Source organism: Hevea brasiliensis, chromosome 9 (genome assembly GCF_030052815.1).
Source record: "Hevea brasiliensis isolate MT/VB/25A 57/8 chromosome 9, ASM3005281v1, whole genome shotgun sequence".
Classification (NCBI taxonomy): domain Eukaryota; kingdom Viridiplantae; phylum Streptophyta; class Magnoliopsida; order Malpighiales; family Euphorbiaceae; genus Hevea; species Hevea brasiliensis.
The window spans coordinates 77,315,035-77,338,245 of NC_079501.1; the positions used below are offsets into that span (position 1 = coordinate 77,315,035).

At 30.2% G+C, this 23,211-nt stretch overlaps 1 protein-coding gene across 1 annotated transcript; it reads left to right on the top strand.

The window, feature by feature from the left end:
• The first annotated feature begins 12,100 nt into the window (after nt 1-12,100).
• LOC110653433 (receptor-like protein kinase BRI1-like 3) lies at nt 12,101-17,126 on the top strand. Its single transcript, XM_021809055.2, has 2 exons — nt 12,101-12,418; nt 12,648-17,126. Exon 2 carries the CDS (start codon nt 12,922-12,924, stop codon nt 16,597-16,599), a length of 3,678 nt encoding a protein of 1,225 aa, XP_021664747.2. The 5' UTR covers nt 12,101-12,418; nt 12,648-12,921; the 3' UTR covers nt 16,600-17,126.
• Nucleotides 17,127-23,211: the final 6,085 nt, after the last annotated feature.

A 23,211-nucleotide genomic window follows, 5' to 3' on the forward strand; every position in this document is an offset into this window, starting at 1 on the left:
TTTTAGTTACAAGTTCTTTTTTCTTATGTACTTGTTGTATTTGGATTGTTATAACTTATGATTTATTTCTATTTATTAAAGTTTGAACTTCTAGAATTTGCATGTTCTATTTAATGATTTAACAACTTTTATTATTATTATTATTAGTATTGTTACTTAGGCTATGAATTTCAATTTTATAACCTCAACTTTTATTTTGTACTTAAGTTGTAAATGCAGGTATGCACAATTTCTTTTCCTTTTATATTAACATCTCTTATTATTATTTATGTTATTACTTATGCTATAAGTTTTAATTTTGCAGTCTCTCTTTTATCTTTTACTTAAGCTGGAAATACAGATATGCATAATTTTCAATTTCTTTTATTTTACATATAAATATAATGCAAATAATATTTGTTTTTTTTCCTTTTCAATATGCATTTTTTTTACATATCAAACTAGTTAAAAGTATGAATTTTTATATTACAAGTACACATTTTTACTATAATTTAGATAATTTAGACTATGGCGCCTTGCTTTGAAAAGGCTCGCCTCTCGCCTCTCGACTAAGTCCGTAAGGTTCCTTGTTGCCTTAGTGTCGCCTTTCGACTTGATAACACTGATCCAAACACACACACACATACACACACAGAGAGAGAGAGAGAGAGATAGAGAGAGAGAGAGAGAGACGTTTCAATAAATTTTCCCCTTTGCAAACGCAATTGCCCAATTAAAGTCAAGTATTTTGGATGGGTACACTCCTCATCTAAACTTGTATCTACCAAAACCTTTTCCCTTGTCTTTTGCTTCGCTCCTTCACGCCTTTCCATTTTTCAAATTTCATTTGCTTATCATGCTTGCCTTTCAAACCAAATGCATTAATTTTTTTATCTTTTAAAAAAAATAATAATAAATTAAGAATGACATTTTAAATTTGTCTCCTTTATTCAATTCAATAAAGATCATTAATGTCTAATTACACCAACTTAATTATTTTAATTTAATTTCATTATTCTCTTCATACCTATTTAAAGAGGCCTAATAGTAATTTTAATCCAAATTTTTTCGTTTATTTTCTTTTTAATCAATAGTTTAAACCTTTTTACAAGGGAGAGAGGGATGAATGTGAAATAGAGAGACAAAGACAGTGAGAATAGACAGAATGGATAAATAAGTGACTATAAGTGAGAGAGAGAATATGAATGGGGACATCACTATTTTAATTTGATGACCTTTAGTAGCAGGTCATATTCATTTTATTATTGATTAAATTAAAATTAAAAATTTTTAAAATATAAATTAAAATTAAAAATTTTTAAAATATAAATTAAAATTCAAGAATAACAATGTTGAATAACAGTTAATAAAATAAACCCTTAATTAAATAATAGCAATATGATACCATCCACACCATCAAAAACTCAAACTCTAACGGATTAAATAGGGGCGGATTCAGAAATAAACAGAGAGAGAAAAAAATTAAAATTAGTTATATAATTATTATAATTAATAAAATTTATAATTATACTTTTATTAAATAATAATTAATATTTATTATTTTTTAATATATAACATAAAAAATTTAATTAAAAAAATATTCATACTACATTTAAGTTCAAAAAACTAATTTAAAAAAAAATAAACAATATAAATTTAATAATATTCATATAAATAGACTGCCAAAACTTTTGAGAGCCATCACTAATGTAACATACATTAATGTAACACAACTCAATTCCACACATCATTTTTAACTGAGAAAAATACATATATATAGTCAATAAAATACAAAAATCAAAAAAGTCAAGAAAATAGAATATGACACGAATGGACTGCAACCGCTCGTGCGCCAGAAAGATGTTGGGACCCACTAAAGCCAACTGAAACCAAGTCTTCTTTCTCTCTCTAACGTTAAATCCTTGGCTTTAGTAAGGAGGGTGGGCCAGGGCGTATACATTATATTACAAATAAAATATTTAATAACAATAATAAAATAAAGGGCCGGTCCAAAAATTAGCCTGATTTCTCTGCCATTATTCCGGTGTTTGCTGCTTATGACACGTTATTTTATTTTCTTTTTAATCTTTGTTTTTTTAAATAATTTAATTGTGTAATGAAATTATAATTAATTATAATTAATACCTCTTTTTTAATAAAATTAGTTATTTCATCTTTTATTTTAAAAAATATATTAATTAATTTATATATTTTTATTCTATTTATTCTTTAATCTCTATTCAATTTAAATTCTATTAGCCAATATATTCAAAAGAGAGAAATTAAAAACTAAATAGTTCAAACCTTGAAAATATATGAATTATATAGTTATGTTTTTTAAAGTATAATACCTAAAATAACCAAATAGACTATAAAATAAACAGAATAAAAGGAATTAACTAATGTATTTTTTAAAAAAAGATATTAAATAGTTAATTTCATTGTAATAAATAAATTAAATAGTAATTTTTCTTAAATTAAAGCTCAATATATAATAAATTATAATTTGCTAAAAAAATAGTTCAGAGTAGCTCTTCCAATCCAGAATCAGGATATACCACCAATTTTATCAAGAAATTAACTTGCATTATGTAATAGTTTATTTTCACTTGAATTTCAAGGGAGCTCTTTTCTTTGGTTTTACTTTTTCCCTGTGCTTTGAGCCTTTTTTCCTACCAATCTTGCAGCTTCCCCTACCTTTACTGGGTAAGGGGAGCTCCTCTCCTTAGCTGATAACGGGTTGACTCTCTCCCAACTAGGTGGGTGTATATTGTATTTTGTTTTGAGTTGTTGGCACGAGATCGAGGTTACCATAAGAGTCTTCTTGTGGAACTACGCATCTTTGTTTTTGGTATTTTGTTTGTATTTTTTGTGCATGCAACGTATGAACTTGGGTTTGAGGCTAAAGCAATCTTTGTAGATTTTGAAGAAAAATGCCTCTTAAAACCGATGGGTGAAGGCTTTTGGGGACGTATATCTCATGGGGATATTACTGATATTGTTCCTCCACATCCAGTCCCTCAACGATAATAGAAAGAGCTCTGCCTACCGCTTGTTGGCCTTGAATTCTTTTTTTTTTTTTTTTGGTTCATCACTATGGCTAAGATCCTGCTTCTTAAGCCTTATTTGATTTGCTCATCAGTTGAATAATACTGTTTGGTGAGGAATCTCTTCTAAGTAGGCTTTGGCCATGTGGATTCCTTTATGGTTGCTCTGTTGTTCTTCATCTTCTCCGGTTGGTTGTGATGGGTTTATGGTCATGGAAGACGGTGTTCTGTAGTGGATGGAGGCTGTCACGACCCAACCTATGGGCCAGATCGGCACTAGGAACTAGGCCAGCCTAAAGCCTCTGAGGCCCGTAGTAAGCCTAATTATTCCTTAACCCAACTCTAAGGCCCATTTGGGCCCAATTTCAAGAATTCAACCGGACAGAGTCCGGCCATAAAATGGACCTTTCAACGGGGAGTTTTTGACTCACTCAACCTGTAAACACATTATATAATCAATTGGGGAGCTCAGCTCACCCTCCACATACTCATACAACATAAAAATAAATAGGAGCTCAGCTCCCTCATCCAATCCATCAACATGCATAAAATAATAAGTTTATAGGTCTAAAATAATAATATATATTACAGACCCAATTCAAATAAATATTTCTAACACATGCGGAAATTCTAAGAGTTAACAGGTTTATACAAAAATAAATAAACGACCTACGAGGGAGAAAAGCAGGTTAACCTCAAAAATATCCTCCTGTGGCCTGAAAAAATATTGAACAGGAGTGAGCATTCGACTAAAAGAGTAAAATATCAATTTTAACCATAATCTCTATAACTATCTAAAGCTAATGCACCCTGTAGAGTGAAATGCAACATCAGCAATAATTTCACATCATAACAGCAAAAAGGTAATTTAGAGCACTCACACATCCGATAATGTCAAACAATACATATATAGGAGCTGATCCCCTATACAGCTCTCTTAATCCAACCTGTGCCAGAGAAGAACTCAGCTCGGACTTCCACTTAATAACCAAATTGGGGTCCCAGCGAAGAACTCAAGCAGTGTCTACCCCAAAGGACCGGGTCCCAGCATAGATCTCAAGCCGTGTCTACCCATCCTATCCATAGTCAACACCACATCACACGCACACCAACGCACGCACATTGCTCCAAATTACCACAACAACATCCATGGCACTTTAACAGTTATGAATGCAACATAAAACATGCCTAGAGTTTAACTATATTGATATATACATATAAGTGATGCATGGGCATGCTTAAACATATAATAATATCGAAATTACAATTAAAATTAATATTTTACTCACAGACTTGACAACAATCACTGTGGTGGCTAGGCGGAGGAAGAAGGCTGTCCCGGCTCACCTGACAATTTTATTACAATCATTTAATAAATTTGACTCAATACAAACTAAGAAAAGACCAAATACGTCCTAAGTCGTGCCGAAAATCCGGCAGAGTCTCCCCTATACTTAGGACCTACCCAACTAGCAAAAGGGTTCAAAACACACTTCTATATTCACCAACTATACACCTACAACTCAATCATATCACATAGCCCCTCCTGGGCCCATCCAAATAGTCATCAATCACAATATGTAAATTTACAGTTTAGTCCTTATAATTGATCATTTTTGCAAAAACTGCCCAAATAAGCTCTAAAAATTCTAAAACTTTGCCTTGCAGTCCTTAGCAATATTATTAGGCTATGGCAAAAAGAATCATAATTTTCTGAGCTACCACAAATATTTTATGGATTTTTAATCCCATTTAAGTACTAGAAAATTACGAAAAAGTATGGTTCGGGTTTACCTATGCCAATTCCGACTCTGGAGATGCGCTCAGGACGTCTGACAATAGTGGGGTAGCCAAAACCTCGATCCAATTCAGAGACTTTTTCGGTAGCTGGTTTGTTTGGCCGGAAATTCACAAACCCGGACAACTGTCGAATTTCCGCGAATTGAAGATACATACACGAAGCCCACAACACGGGGGTTAGTACATAAATTTTACGGAATTTTCTAAGCTCATTTAATGCTCGAAAAAACACTACGAAGTTCCGTGGGACCCACCGAAAAACGGTGTCGAAAAATTTTGAAATTTATATCACCGCGAAACTCTCGACGAGTGGAGCGCTCTGGTACTCTCGGTTTTCTCGTGGGGTTCACGGTTTGCGAGAAATCTAGCCCAAAAGTCAAAATGGGCTAAAACTTCCCAAGCAAAAAATTGGACAAACCGCTCTCAATGAATTTCGGTGTTCTTGGTGTCTATGGAAAGCTCTCGACTAGTAGATGGGTTTAGACACAAGACCCGGCCCAATCAGTGACCGGATCGGCCGGATTTCGGCCAGGAAGATGAAGCGTCGCGCGCTGCGCGTAGCGTCGCTTCATGCGACGTTTGCCGCGTTCGAGCGGTGGCGGTGGTGGGAGTGGTGGGAGGCGCCGTCGGGGTGGTGGGGAGGCGGTTGGCTGCGAGAGAGTAGGAGGAGGAGAGAGAGAGAGAGAGAGAGAGAGAGAGAGAGAGAGAGAGAGAGAGAGAGAGAGAGGGGGGGGGAAGGAGAATGCGCGCGGGAAGAGGAGAAGAAGAAGAAAAGGGGCCGGTCCGATTCGGCCAGTCCGGTTCATTCAATCGGTTCGATTTAGGATACAAAATTTTAAATTTTTTACTTTGCCTTGGGACCGAAAACGATGTCCAAAAATTTCGAAAAAATTCTAGAAAACTCAGAAAAATTCGTAGACTCTAAATATATTTTTAGTTTTGCCACGTGGTCTTTAAATTAAATTTTAAAAATCATCAAAGTTTTTATTTTCGGAAAATCGAACCCGATTTCTAAAATCCAAAAAAATTTCAAATAAGTTCCTAAAATTCAAATAAAATAAAATATCAATATTTACCCAAAAATAATAAATTTAAAAATTAGGGGTGTTACAGAGGTGTTCTGTCCTCTACCCTCTTCTCCAATTTGTCGAAACTGCCCCAAAGTCTAGGGTTCTTGGTTTTAAGGTCCTAGTCTTATTCTTACATTAGCTTTGGGATGGCCAATAGGCCCTTTATTAAGATTTTGGTTTTTAGTTGGTGTTGTTTTGCCGACCTTTTAAGCTATACTTTTAGCCTATGTGTACTTATGGGTCTGAGTTTCATGCTATATTTCGAGATCTTTTGAGATCTCTTTATTTGTTGAGAGTTAAGCCTTTTTTTCCTGCAATGAAATTCTATATATTAATTTTAAAAAAAAAAACTTGCATTTCTTTTTGTCAATGCATTGATTACTATTTTTATTTTTAATTATAATTAAGGTATATATAAAATCAATTGGTTTTATAATCACAAATTAAAAATAACTTGCTTACTTTTATAAAGTTATTAGAGTTATGTCATAATCATTTTTATTGAGGTGATTTGGAAATGATCTACCTTAGAATTTAACCATGCTTGAAGTTCAAATTAAAAAAAAAAGGCTTTTGTTAGTTGAATTGAGTCTAATTGATGAAATAAAAAGTGATTAATAAATTGAAATTAACTAAATTTACGTAAAAGAGTTGGATACTCAAATCACGTTTTTATTATGAATTATATTTTTGTTACATAGAAATATAGTTGTATTTCTAATATCTAATAAATGGATATGGAACTCTTTATAACTTATATGCTCAATAACTTGACCAAAATTATATAATCCAATTTCCGACAAAACAAAAACTTTATCAAATAAAATCATTTAATAATCAGATAATAATATAATATAACTAATATAAGCCCATTCTCATATAAAAATAATTTCAATAATATTAAGTCAAATATATATTACAAACAGAGTTGTCCGTGATGGTCTTTCTTTTTTTTTTTTTCCACTTTTAGAGTTCCCTTCCCTTAAATAAAAAAAAATACCTATTATAAAATTTATATAAAATCAACTAAATTATATATATAATCAAAATAATAAATACATTAATTTTAAATAAATTTTATAATAATTAATTAATTTAAAATTATTAATTTTATTTTATATAAAACAAATTTATAATAATTACATAAAAATATTTATTTTTCAATAATTTATAATATTAATAGTTTTATTGTTAATGGAGGCACCATAATTTTAAACTTAGTTTAGTTTGGGAATCAACGAAAATAAAAGACTAAGAGTTAAAGGTTTAGTTGAGGACTATTCATCTTGAATAGTATTCAAATATTAAATTTATATTATATAACTAATATTTTTTTTATACATTAATATAGTAGCATATTGATTTTTAATACTAATAAGAATTTAAAATTTTCAAGTACTGGAGATGAGCTACAATATATTATTTTAATATTTAATCAACTTGTCTGATTTATGTTTAAATTTTAATTAATATTAGTTAATTTTGAGTTTTATAATTAACAATCCAAAGACACCGTTAATTAATTTTTATTATCTATAACATCAATTTAAAATTAATTTTTAAACAAACGAATATTATTATTACGTTTAACATGTTAAAAAAAATATTATTACATGTCACCAAACAATGATAAATAATGTCATTTTTCTAAAAAAAATTAAAAGAAAATTAATTTGTGTGACCTTGATTGAATCGATCTAATTTTACGAGCTTTAACTAAATTTTGTCATTTTCAATTTTTAGAAATAACTTAAACCGATGATAGGTTCGATTTTCGAGTTTTTTGATTGAGCTAGTCGGGTTGATTCGGGTTTCAAAACTATGGTAAGCACTTGGAATGCGTCAATTGACGAAAGGTTTAATAATTATTATTTTTATAATTTTTTGTTTTCCCCAAAGAAGAGAACAAGATGGGAATCTAGAGAAGGATTGGGTGATAGAGAATAGGATGCGCTCGTGTGGAGTGGAAAATGACAAAAACCAAGCCCCACTCACTCAACCACCCATTTATTTATTTACAGTGGAGCCAAAACCATACATTAGATCCACACTGCCCCACGTCCCGCGCCCCGTGCCCTTCTCCCTTCTTTCAAATTTTGTCTATCTTTGTTATTATTATCGTTATTAATTCCTCCAGAACAATATATATATATATATATATATATAGAAAACGATAAATTGAAGAGCAACCCTAATTTCAGTTTGAATCAATGTTATAATTGGGATAATTTTTGTTTGGTTGATTAATCTATTTTGTTAGACAAGTTTAATGTAGAAATTAGATTTTACATACCGATTATGAAAATTACAAAATAAAATCAACTGCTTTTCAAAGTAATTCTTATTAGAATAATTTTTAATTATACTAATTTTATTTCTTTAATTTAATTAAATATTAATTATTTAATCATTAGAATATAAAAGTAAGATTATCAAGAAATCCGTTTGCTTAATTTAAATTTTATATAGTTAAACATCCTCTATATATAAACATTAAAAAAATATTCTTAAATACTTTTATATATATATATATATATATATTTTGATGTTGTTACAATGAGATTTGATTTTTTTTTATTGAATTAAGTTAATTGATTTAGTTTAATGGATGGCGTGATAGATTGAGAGGGTGATTGTCTTAGTAAATTAGCTTATAAACTTTAAAAAAAGATTGATCTATCTATTTATAATAATTTTTAGACTTATAAGTTGAGGTTATAAGTTAAAAATAATAATAATAAGTTGGGAGTTAACTTTTTATTTTAGTACTTATAAGTCATGTGCTTATAATTAATTTAATAAAATATTTAACTATATTATCATCATTTAATTTTTAAATTTTTATTATAAATTTTATTTAATATCCTTTTTAGTCATTTTAATAATAAATGTGTTTATAAGCTATTTTTTTCAAAACATATTTATATTTTTCAGTCACTTATAAATATTTTAATAAAATACATAACTATTCAAATTTTAAATGCTTATAAACTCAAATTAATTTATAAGGAAGAGGTACATAAAAGTTAATTTTCATAAGTTAAACTAAACACCCTCTAAATTTACATAAAAATCTCTCATATTTTATATAGATATAGCTATTATTTTTTTATAAGAAAAGAAAATTCTACTTCTAAGAGCTTTTGTTTTATATATATATAGAGAGAGAAAGAGACCATACTATCTATGTTTATATTATCTAATTGAAATTAAAACATCACTTAACCTATTAAACCAATTTCAAAATTTTAAGGTTAATCATACACTATGCAAAGATTCCTTGATTGTTGTTATCCGCAATCAAAATTCAAATAATAGAGGCTTGATTTTTTCTAATAAAAAAATATTTTTTTAATGGTTGTTTCAATATGATGATGTAAGATGGATGCGCATGCTTATATGGTGGCCATTTTTGTTTAATTGCATTGACCTAAATGAGGATGAAATGCATGGCCTTTGGCCTTTCATTTTTTGGGTCTATCCTACCTAACGAGGCGCAAAATTTGTGGTTAGGTCTTCCATTTCTTTCATCAAGCAATGCCTCCCAGTTTTCAATTTTTGCTGGCTCATATATATAATCTCTAGGTGTTACATATGTTTCTTTTAATATATATGTGTAATCGTTCCCTTTTAATTGCATCCCATTTGATAGTTAGCTTTATAAAAGTGAAATTATTTAATTATTGCAATTAATAAACACATGACTTAAGCATACTTTAATTTTTTGTTATAAGTTTTATAAAATTTAATAATTTAATAACTATACTTTTATAAGTTTAAGTATCAAATAAAATATAATTAAATGAAAAAAAAATGTCAAGTGACTTTTTATATAAAACTCAAGAATCAAAAGATGTTTTCGGCATTATTATTATTATTATTATTATTATTATAATTATTATCATTATCATCATCATCATTATCATCTCCATCATGGGATATGATTGAAAATAGAAGAAGGAAAAATCAACCTCACATGCCATATATATATAAGACTAATGGTACATTGTTGTGCAATGGATTAGACACAATAACAAATGTATAAACAGAAAGAAAAAAAAAAGGGTGTAAATTATTCATAGTGAGTGTGAAATTTATGACATTATTTTTGTCACCATGTGGACAATTGCATAACATATACTATTCCAAGGAAGAAAGCAAGTCATCTAAGGGAGTTAGGAAGCAAAAGTAAAGGTGAAGAAAATTGAGGCTTTATATAAAAATAAAATAAGGATCCAGCTGATAATGGATTTTGTCCCCTCCATTAACATATATATATATATATAAAAGCAATGACAATAAATATAGTAATAAAGTAAAGTAAAGTTATAGGTTGAATTGCCTCTCCGGCACTCCACACCTCAACAACTGTGTTAGGGATTTAAATACTTGGAGTTATTGTCTTCATGACATAATACAATCTATTGTTGCTAGGTTGTAAGGATAGTATATTTTGAGTACAAATAGTACCTCCATTTCTTCCCCACTTTATTTTATTTAGTTATTGTGTTTGGTCTGATTATTGAATGTATATTTAAATCGTTAATTAATTTATTTGATAAACCTATTAAAATTGTAATTGATAATTAATAAATTATTGATTTGTTGTAGTTTGTATAGCCCTGAAATATAATTTTTTTTCGTTAACTAGTAACTGATTTTATTTGATTCTTTATTTAAATTATATTATTTTTTTTAAATTTATTAATTTTAAAATTTTTATGTCTCTAAATTAGTATTTTTATGTTAATAAATTGTTTATAATTATAGAAATAATAGATAAATATAAAATATCATAAATAATAATTAAATTAGTTATGATATTGATTCTTTTACGATAAAAAAATGTATATAAAAAAATAATTATATTGTTTTTGAAATTATATTTTTAATTCTTTTATATGTTATATAATAAATTAATAATTTATGTGTATTTTAATAATAAAATATATAAAATAATATACATACATTAGTCATTTTATATATTAACAACAAAGATTAAATATTATTAAAATATATTAACTCAATAATAATTATTAATTGTATCCAATAGCTAAATTAAATAGGTTTTTAATTCGGTTAAAGTTCAAATTTGAGATCTTATAGTATTACTAAATTTTTGCTATTTATTAATTACTTATTGTCAAGAATATTTTTAGGTTGGTTTACAAAAATCGATATTAAATTTCTTTTGAATAATCTTAAGAGAAGAATAAAAATTATTAACTTGTTAAATATGTTTACCAATATGAAATATGCATGGCTCACTTCACTCACTAGAAAAAGGGCTTGAGTAAAACTTTGGATCAACATTTGATTTTGAAAATAGACTAAATTTTATATTTATTTTCTTTGAATTTCAATTTGATATAAAAATATAATACATGTAATATTTTTTTCATATAATTTTATTAGTAATTAAAATTATTTAAAACGTTTTAAATGTACTAAATCAATTCTAAAAATTATATCCTTAAATTATTTTAAAAAATGAAAATAATTTAGCTAAAAATACCATGATTGTAAATAAAAAAAATATTACTTTATAAATTAGTCTTGGTTAAATATTACGAGATTAAAAAAAAAGAAAATAGTATGAAATTAGAATGATAAATATTTTAATACATTTTATATTTGATTAATTTTTCTCGATCATAATATCTTGTGTGGAATGAGAATAGGACAGAGACGGTGAGAAGGTCTTACGACCCAATATCTCTATAACTGATTATATGGTAAGATATTATTATTTTTTATTAAAAATAATTTATTTATATTTTACTGTTGTTATTTCTGTATGAAATAGAAATTATTTTTTTTTAAATGCAATAAAAAAAATGGAATAATTGGCAATTGCAATGAGAAGTGGAATTGCACAACCATTGACGAAAATTTTAGCACCAAAATTTAGGGCAGTAAAGCTCAGCTAGTGTCCGGTGCAAATGTAGGGCAAAAGAGTTGCAGTCTTACAGGCTCATCACAGAGACGTAGCAGAACGAGAAATATCCTTTCCTATTTCCAATACATACATAAAATAAAGTGACATAAGAAAAGAGAGGTACACTACAAGCATTTCAAACAAGACAAAACTAAAGAAAGAAAGAGAGAGAAAGTATCAAATCCAAAGTTTGACTGGACCCCAAACTTGTGAAAGAAAAATGCAGGCATAGCTCCCACAATTTCCTCGTCTGTTGCCCCCAAGGCACCAACTTGTCCACTCTCTTCTTCACTACTTTATGATTTTAATTCTATTTCAATCGTTAACTTGGTCTACTTCGGCTCTCCTTTTCTTTCCCTTTCTTTATTCCCATTTTTCCCTCTACACCCACCATTGCACTGCACCCCAGCCCCTCTGTTCTTCTTGTGGATCTATTCTGAATGACTTGAAAGTTTTCTTCTGCACCTCGTATCCAATCTCTGTCTCTCTGTCTCTCTCTGTCTCTCTTCTTTAACGGACTGCTCTGATTGTCTCTTGGACTTAACTTGTCACAACAGCCCATTACATCACCCTCCTAACACCAGGTATTGTCTTTCTTTCTTTCTTTCCTTTTTTGTTGTTTTTTTTAATTGCTTGTTCTCTCTCTCTTTCTTTTCTTTAATCTTGTTTCTTCTTATGTTATTATTATTGTCATTATTTCTCTTTTCTTGTTTTGATTTTGAATTTAATTCTACTTGATTACCTTGTCTTTGATAGTGATTTCCACCATCTTTTCTCATTATTTCTTTCTTTTCTTTTAATTTGAAATATTAGATTTTTCAAGCAACGAAGTCTTGGCTGGATATATATGGAGAAATGAAACCCACAAACAGTTGGCCCAGAACAGATCAAGAAGATGTTGCCCAGTGGAAGATGCAGAGAAACAGGCAAGAGGGTTGAGAAAATTTAGGATTTATTTTATGATTCAATTGTTGAATAAACGCGGATTCAAAATCACTATGGCTGCAGCAAGTTAGAATTTTTTCTCTTTTTCTTTTTGGGTCTATGCCAAGAAGAGTGCTTTTATTGAAGAAAATCTGACGAGAAAATGAAGAGAGAATGGAGGAGGGTATCATCACAAGAGCAAGGCATCATGGGAATTTTTGGCTTTGGCTATGTACTGTTGCTGCTTCTAATCATACCCTCACAGGCTAGAGAATTGGCTTCACAGCAAAGTAGCAATGATGATATTGTGGGGTTGCTAGCCTTCAAGAAATCCTCTGTTCAATCTGATCCAAAGAACAAATTAGCCAACTGGACTATCGATTCCCCTAGCCCATGTTCATGGTTTGGTGTCTCTTGTTCTGCTGATGCCCGTCGTGTAACCTCTGTCAACCTCACCAACGCTGGCCTCATTGGCAGTCTACACCTCCCTGATCTCACTGCTTTGCCAGCTCTCACCAGTCTTATTCTACGAGGCAATTTGTTCTCTGCTGGTGATCTCTCTGCCTCCACTTCTACTCCCTGCGCTCTAGAGACTCTTGACCTGTCCTCCAATAACATCTCCGATCCTCTTCCGGGAAGGTCCTTCCTTCTCTCTTGTAATCATCTGGCTCATGTTAACCTCTCTCACAATTCCATTCCTGGGTTCACTCTCCCGTTTGGTCCTTCTTTACTGCAGCTTGACCTCTCTGGCAATCGAATCTCTGATTCTACCGTCTTCAATCGCGCTCTTTCTAACTGTCAGAACTTGAATTTCCTCAATTTCTCTGATAACAAGCTCGCTGGCAAACTTGAAACAAGTCCCATATCTTGCAAGAGTCTGTCAGTTTTAGACCTTTCATGTAATTTGCTATCTGGGGAGATACCGCCTAGCTTTGTTGCAGACTCTCTACCATCTCTCAAGATTCTGGATCTATCCCACAATAACTTTTCTGGCAGCTTCTCCGGTCTGGATTTTGGACACTGCAGCAACCTCAGTTTGGTCAGTTTGTCACGGAACAGGCTTTCTGGCACGGCGTTTCCAACTAGTCTGAACAACTGTGAGGTTTTGGAGACGCTTGACCTCTCCCATAATGAACTAAATCTCAAGATTCCTGGTGCCATACTGGCAAGGTTGAAGAATTTGAAGCAGCTGTCTCTATCTGACAATCACTTCTTTGGTGATATTCCTCCGGAATTGGGACAGGCTTGTGGGACTCTGCAGGAGCTGGATCTATCAGCAAATGAACTCACTGGTGGCTTGCCGCTAAATTTTGTATCATGTTCTTCTCTGCAGAGACTAAACCTCGGACACAATTTCCTTTCAGGTGATTTCCTCCCTACTATTGTCAGTAGGCTTCAAAGTCTGAAATATCTCTACGTACCATTCAACAACATAACTGGTCCTGTGCCCTTGTCTCTGACAAATTGTTCTCAGCTGCTAGAGCTTGACCTTAGTTCCAATGCATTTACGGGGAATGTTCCTTCTGAGTTCTGCTCCTCCTCTAACCCCTCTAAATTGCAGAAGTTACTTCTGGCCAACAATTACCTGTCAGGGAAAGTGCCCTCAGAGCTTGGAAGCTGCAAAAACCTGAGAAGAATTGATCTTAGTTTCAACAATCTGATTGGTCAGATTCCTTCAGAGATTTGGACCTTGCCAAATCTTTCTGACTTGGTCATGTGGGCAAACAACCTCACAGGTGATATTCCGGAAGGCATATGCGAGAATGGAGGAAACCTTGAAACTTTGATTCTCAACAACAATCTCCTTACTGGAAGCATTCCTAAGTCCATTGGCCGTTGTACCAATTTGATTTGGATATCACTTTCCAGCAACCAGCTTAGTGGAGAAATCCCTCCTAGTATTGGAAATCTCGTTAGGCTTGCTATACTCCAAATGGGTAACAATTCACTCAGTGGACGAATACCACCAGAGCTTGGAAAGTGTAAGAGCCTTATCTGGCTTGACTTGAACAGCAATGACCTTATTGGTCCCCTCCCACCTGAGCTTGCAAATCAATCTGGCATAATTATTCCTGGAATTGTATCAGGAAAGCAGTTTGCATTTGTGAGAAATGAAGGTGGGACATCTTGCAGAGGAGCTGGAGGACTAGTTGAATTTGAGGGGATTCGATCAGAGAGGCTGGAAAATTTACACATGGTTCACTCTTGTCCAACGACCAGAATTTATTCTGGGAAGACAGTTTACACCTTTTCCAGCAATGGCAGCATGATATACCTTGATCTTGCCTACAATTCCTTGTCCGGAACTATCCCTGAAAATTTTGGTTTGATGAGCTATTTGCAGGTTCTGAATTTGGGGCACAACAAGCTAACTGGAAGTATTCCTGACAGTTTTGGAGGTCTGAAAGAAATTGGAGTTCTGGATCTGTCTCACAATGATCTTCAAGGATTTATCCCAGCATCTTTAGGGACTCTCTCATTTCTTAGTGATCTTGATGTCTCTAATAACAACCTCTCTGGTGTCATCCCTTCTGGTGGTCAGCTGACCACTTTCCCAGCATCCAGATATGAAAACAATTCTGGCCTTTGCGGGGTACCATTGCTCCCTTGTGGCTCCGGAGGCAGCCAGCCAAGCTCTTATCACCGGGCAAAGAAGCAGTCTGTGGCAGCAGGGATGGTCATTGGCATTGCATTCTTCATGTTGTGCATCTTTGTCCTCACATTAGCTTTTTATCGTGTGAAGAAGTTTCAACAAAAGGAAGAACAGAGAGAGAAGTATATTGAAAGCCTTCCAACTTCAGGTAGCAGCAGCTGGAAACTTTCAGGCGTTCCTGAGCCTTTGAGCATCAATATTGCTACATTTGAGAAACCTTTGCGTAAGCTGACCTTTGCACATCTGCTTGAAGCTACCAATGGTTTCAGTGATGATAGCTTGATAGGGTCTGGAGGGTTTGGACAGGTCTACAAGGCAAAACTAAGAGACGGCTGTATTGTTGCGATAAAGAAACTTGTTCACGTTACAAGCCAGGGAGACAGAGAGTTTATGGCAGAAATGGAAACTATTGGGAAAATCAAGCACCGGAACCTGGTTCCTTTGCTGGGTTACTGTAAAGTTGGAGAGGAAAGGCTGCTTGTGTATGAGTACATGAAATGGGGAAGTTTAGAATCAGTTCTTCATGACAGGTCCAAAGGAGGGTGCTCAAGGCTTGATTGGGCAGCAAGAAAGAAGATTGCCATAGGTTCAGCAAGAGGTCTTGCATTCCTTCACCACAGCTGCATACCACACATTATCCACCGGGACATGAAGTCTAGCAATGTTCTTCTAGATGAAAACTTTGATGCCAGGGTTTCTGATTTTGGCATGGCAAGATTGGTGAATGCTCTTGACACACATCTTAGCGTAAGCACACTTGCCGGAACTCCAGGTTATGTGCCTCCTGAGTATTACCAGAGCTTCAGGTGCACAGCCAAAGGAGATGTCTACAGTTATGGTGTCATACTGTTGGAGCTCCTCTCAGGCAAGAAGCCAATAGACCCGTTGGAGTTTGGTGATGACAACAACCTTGTAGGATGGGCAAAGCAACTTCACAGAGAAGAGAGAGACAATGGAATACTGGATCCTGAGTTGACATTGCAAAAATCTTGGGAGTCTGAATTACATCAATATCTTAGAATTGCTTTTGAGTGCCTTGAAGAAAAGCCTTTCAAGAGACCAACAATGATTCAGGTGATGGCCATGTTCAAAGAGCTTCAGGTTGATTCTCAAAATGATATCCTAGATGGTTTCTCACTGAAAGATGTAGTAATTGATGAACTGAGAGAGAAAGAATCTAGTTCATGATGTTCGACTATTGATTGGACTAGATGGCTGAGGTTGTGGCAATGGTAAACTGTACCTTTGAACTGGATAACGGGGTTATCCTTCAAATGTCGCTTACTGTAAATAATTGAACACTCAACTAGATAGAGAAAGTTGCAGGAAATGTGGGGAGAACAAAGTAATGGAGTCTTCTATCGGTTGCTTAACAATGGGTAACTTAAATTTTTCTTTCCTTTGATAATCATGTCTGCCACTGAAGACTTAAAAGCTTTGTTTCTTTGCCATTAGCTTCTTTCTTTTGTCACAGTTTTGCTAACAGAAGTTTCACTATTTGTTTTGTTTCAAAAATTTCCAATTGTTGCTGTTCATAGGAAATTAGAATTTGAGAAGTGAGGACAGTGTTTTGTAGATTTGTAGTTATCAGCATCACTGGGAAGTAAATCATAATTGTATCACTTGCATTAGTTCTAGTAAACTTGCCCGAGAAAATCTATCTGCTGTTTCCCTTTTCCTATATTTGGTTCAGAATTCAAACATTAAATTGATGATGGATCCTTCTCACGAAACCTTTAAACACCCTTCTGCATCAAGTTTCAGCTCTGGTCATTGAACTGGAAGTAGGACTTTTCAAGTTCCATGTCATGAATATTATATTTGTTGATCTGAGTCAGAAGAGAGTTGGAAGAGGAGTTTTCTGAAGAAAGGATTGGTTGTCTATTCCTTCACTCTTTCTTTCGTGATTTATTAATAATTGCTGATAGAATAAATTCAATAATAATAAGTTGCTGCCTGTTGTTTTATGTACACCGTTCATTGTGATGTGCTATTTCTAAACTATAGAAATTTTTAAGCTTCTTTGACTATCTTATTATCATCTAGTTGCTTGTTAAATATAAATTTTAATATTCTTCATAACTAATTAAATTAAAATATTAACAAATTGCATTCAAATACTGTTGAAATTTCAAAATGTTGATCATAAGATAATATATTTTAAATTAAATACACTTTTTCTTGCACTAGATTCTCACCATGAATACCTAAATTAAATTGAATTTCTGTTTATGTCATTTTAAATTATATTCAAGTACTCATGAGAACTCTTGTGATACTCAGAGAGGGCATGGCAAATTGATTTACATAATATTGCGGAAGCAGAACCTTTGTGACTGCCATAGTGAAACTAAGCTTTTGTTCATTTTAGGTTGCTTCTTTGTGACTGAAAGGTCATGGTTTCTAATTGAAGATATCCCAGAAGCCTAGTGCACTAGAGAAACCATTTTACGTCTTTTTGCTTTTTTTTTTTTACTCTCATTTTGAATTTTTCATTCAAAAATACAATTAGAAGTTGTGTAACATCTTATAGGAAAATTTGGTGGCATAATTCTGTAATTAATTATTTTGATAGTACCTAATAATGAATTAAGTATTGTGCTTTGAACCTTCTTTTCATTTTCCTGTGCCTAGTCAATAACCAAACAGCCTCAAATTGTTATGGTAGAAGGGATGAGAGAAGAGTCTTGATTAAGCAAGTGTATGATTTTATAGTAAAAAAGTTCGAATTCAAGATCTCACAGTTTTGAAAAGGAATTTCAACCGCAGGCAAATGACATCCTAAATAGTAAAATATAATCAACCAATTTATTTCTTTTATTCTTTTTTTTTTTCTTTATAAGCTTCATTACTTTTATTTCTTACGTCAAAGAATGTTATCACAAGTATTTACTTTAGTTTTTATTTAAAAATAATTAGTTAGTAAGTTACATGAATTTATTCCGAACATATGAATTTTATTATAAAATTATTTTAATTAAATTTTATTTATAGAATTAAATTAAGTTTTATTATATTAATTGTTCTAAAAGGTTGTTTTTTTTTTTTTTTGAATTTTTTTTAATCCATCATGGTTTAATCTTGTGGTTAACATGATGGCTGATTGAATCACAGAGTAATAGAATTTTTCCGTCAAGTTGGTTGGTAATAAATTTTTAATTAATATGATGTAAATTTAAAATATAAGTAAAAAATAATTATATTTAATTGTCACTTGCACTGTATGTTGTGGTCTATTCGCTAGAATCTGATCTCTTCTTCTCGGCTCATTGTGACATTGTGATTTGCTCTGCTATCATGGGAATTCCCTTATTAGGGAGTGCGGATTGACAGTCAACAAAGGTTCATGAGTTGAGCCTAAGATTGTCTTTAACAAAGTGGCTTAAACTAATGTAACTTGGCTTTCTGTTACTGCTTATTGTCCTGCTTTTTCTTGTTTATTATTAATGTGGGGGACATCTAAAATATGTCCAGCTTTAATTTTGTTGTTGAAATCTTCTTAGTATTATGATCACATAGGTATATTCTCTAATTTTTGTGAGCATAGAATTTGTTCACGTCAACTAGATAAATCACTAGTTCAAACAAGTTGGAGTTCATTAGATTGTGAGATCGTTGATTTTGAACATTACATCATATACAGAATTTTCACAACTACTATCTATAGTCGCTTTTCAAAATATTAGTGATATGAAGATGGATTTTTTTTTTTTTTTAAGGAAACTATGAAGATAGATTTATTAGTTAAAAAAAATAGTGACTTTCATTTGTTATCTATTCACTTTGTTGTTATGGTTTTAGCATGGCAAGTTCGATACCAAAAATGAAAGATTTATTCTTTGGGCATAATTTAAATAAAAAAAAAAAAGCTAACCATTTTTAAATTTTTGGCAATCTAATCCAAAAGTTTAAATCTAGGCAAATATAGTCAAATTTTTAAAAGTTACTAAAATTTTATTCAATTTTCATCGATCGAATTTTGAATTCCAATTTTTGACTTATTTATATAACACCATTGAAAATTCAACTTGATCACGTTCATCAATTTGTTCATAATTTTATTTTAATAATAATTGAGTTTTAAACAGTGATAATTTAATTTAATTTCATTCAACTTATCTATAAATATATTTAATTTAATTTTAATTAATTTTTAATATGCTCTAACTAATAAATTTAAGAAAATTTTTTTTTAATGTAGCTTTAATAATAATGTCAATTTTTTTTAAAAAAAAAGCAAAAATTATAAGAAAAAAAAAAGTTGCTTTTATAAAAAAAGTAACGATCTAAATTATCCCTTCTAAAAAAAGCCAAAAGAATATCTAACCCATGAACTTAGTTTGAGAGAGGGATAGTAATGGGTAGAGTGTTCATAAGATTCAAGTAATTTAAACCCAATTAATATTATATATTTAATTAATTTATATAAAAACATATTTTTATTAACAATTTATATATTAAAATTCAATAATTTTATTAAAAATATAAAAATACATTCATCTAAATTCAAGTCACAGATTAATCGTTTATACTCCACTAGTTTCTGATATTCACTCTATTGCAGCCTTCTTAAAAGATGTTTCCTTTGTTTTTGTCAAAGGAGATAGGAATAGGGCAGCTCACTCTCTAGCAAGCTATTCTCTACATGACCTGTCTTTCTATTGTAATCCCATTATACAAGAATATTTTGTACTCAATCTGTTGCCCATTTAAGGGTCTTAATGACGTTCCCATCTTTGAAAAAAAAATGAAAAAGCAACTGAGAGGTCCCACATATGTAGCAAGAAAATAGAGACGATATGTTGCATCATGATCATAAGACCCAGTTAAAGAAAGGCAACTAAATGCTCTTTCTCCTTGTTTGGAATAAAAATTTTATAAGAATTCAATATAATTGATTATTTTTTTAATTTTTATATTTAGAATAAAAAAATTATTTTTTTTAATTTAAAAAATTTTTTATTTTAAAAGAAATATAAATAAATTATAATTTTATGGAAATTTAATTTTTTTTTTCAAATGATTTATTCAAAATAAATTCTTAATGTACACTTCCCATTTTTTTTAAGATGATCTGCTAAGGAATTAGCTAGCCTTATGCAAATTATGGCTGAAGTTTACACAGGATAGATTTAATCAGATTTAGAGTGGTATTTAACTAGGGGTGAAGCTAGGATTTTAAATCAAGGGAATAAATTTTTTATATTTCTCATAAAAATAAAAGGACTTATAATATTAAAAAAATACTTAGGCTCCATTTATTTTATAGAAAATAATTTGTATATGAAAAATATTTTTTATGAAAAATGTTTTCTAAAAAAATATTTTATATTATTTAGTTACAATGTTAAACTAATAATATGTATTTATATTATGTATGTATAAATATTTTTATATTTTAACAAATAATTTATTTTCATTGATTCATTTTTTTGAGTGTCCAAACACTAAAAATGAGGAAAATATTTTTTATAAAATAAACAAATTCTTAAATTATAAATGAATAAATTATTAATGAAATCAAATATTGAAATCTAACTAATTTAACATTGTTACACATAAATTATTCATATATATATAGGTTTAGGTTTAAGTGCCTTTGATGGTATTCTATCCGATACCATCTCAGCGAGGAGATTTCAAGTTTAAGTCTGTTTATCTACTTTTATTCCACCAGTTACTGTTATTATTATTATTATTATTTTGAATTGCAAACCATTGCATTACAAGGCCATGGGGTAATATTTCACTGGTTATTATTCCACCCATTATGTTTTCATTAAATTAAATTAAATAAATAAAAAGTTATCAAGATTAAAATTTTTAAATTTTAAATTACAAAATAAAATAACTAGTTCAATGACCATCTAAAACTCGCGTTTTATGTCAAAGGGGAAGGTAAAGAATCTTGTGCTTAAGTCAAAAGCAATACATTGCTCGCATGTATCGTACTTTCCTATTGAGAAAAGAGCACATTTTATTGACAAAAACAATGTGATACATGAACCAAAATAGTGGCCTAAGATGTTTTCAAGTAGAGAATATTTCTTCTTCTTTTTTCCTTATGTATTATGGGTCAAATTTCTACTTGTATTAGTGTCATAATTTGCATGTTCTTGCACATGAATATGATCTTTAATCTTTGATTTGAAATCTTGATTTTTCATCCATTCCCTTCAAGGAATAATAGTGTCATGGTTTTGGTTTGAATTGATTTATGTCTTATTTATCAAAATTCCATCATGTTTTTGACATAAATCTAGTGGTTAGATAATGATATTAATTATTTTTGTGACCTTAAAAGATATGTATGTCTCCATAATTCTCCTTCCCTACCCTTAGCCTTTCCCATCAATCTTTTCTGAAGTTTCATGTAAAACCAAATGCATCTATCATTGGGCATGTCTCATACTCTAATTTGGGATTTTGCATGTCACCTCGAAAATTAATATTTAATTTTTTTATTTTAATAAAATTAATTATTTAATTTTTTTTATTTTTAAAAATACATTAATTAATCTTTGTATTTTTTTTATCTCTTAGTTCATCTATTCAATTTAAATTAAATTTTTTATTAATCAGTACATTCAAAAGAGAGAAAAAAAAATAAAGAGATTATATAATTGTGTTTTTTAAATTATAAATATTGAATAAAATTTAAAGTAGAGAGTAAACAAAATATAAGGAATAACTAATATATTTTTTAAAATATTTAATTTCTTTAAAATAAAGAATTGAATATATATATATATATACTAAAAGCATTTTATTTTTGAGATGAGGCTTAATGATTAAAATAATTTAAATTTTTATTTATATTTATTTTGACCAAACTTTTATTTAATTAAAATAAAATAAAATTTCATTTGTTTTTCCCATTTCCCTTCCCCTTTCTACCTCTCTTGAGAAAAGTTGTAATTTTTTTTATCACTATTTTAGCTTTTAAATTACAAACATTTACCGATGTATATATGCTTTTCATTTATTGGCTTCACGATAAAAATTACAATAATTTTCAGAATTTTTTTTATAATTATACCTTTTTTAATAATTACTATTAAAGATACTTTTAGGTCAATTTTTATACTTTAAAATTAAATTTTGTCCTCGAATAATTATAAAATTAAATGGTAAATTATCTTTATTTACGATAATTTATATAAAATGATAAGTTAATAATATAAATAAATAAAAAATATTATAATTATTAAATATTTTTTAATAAATAATAATTATAATTATTCACATATCAATATAAGATATATGAAATCACAGCATAGTATACAATTTCTTCCTCATCATACTTTCTTCTTTTTTTTTTTTTTCTATTTTAGTTATCGTTATAATCATTTCCTGATACATTCTCCACTACGCCATTGTGGAGAAAAGTTTTGTTGGGCCATTTCCTTCGGCCCAGCTAAACCAAACTCATAATAGGCCCAAAAGTTTTCCTCCTTTTTTGTCTTTTAAGTAGTTTTAATTTTTTTTATTTGTCATTATTATGCTAAAAATACAATTCACCCTACAAGTCGCTCAAGTTGTATTTTTTTTATGTACTTTAAAATTTTAAAAAGAAATTTTCTAATTATTTAAAAAAAAAAACGAATTGTCTAAATTAAAAGTCTTCACTTTTTATGTTAATAAATTATCACTCCATTATTAATATTTATGATAGTATAAATTGCAACCATGGTATTTGAAGAGGATTATTCAATATAATGTTATATTTGGTATAACGTAAACAAAAGTATAATATAATCTTGATTATATTATATATTTAATTATTTTATTTGATAAAAA

Coding starts and splice junctions, on each gene's coding strand:
- LOC110653433 (XM_021809055.2), top strand. CDS start 12,922: ATGAAGAGAGAATGGAGGAGGGTATCATCACAAGAGCAAGGCATCATG.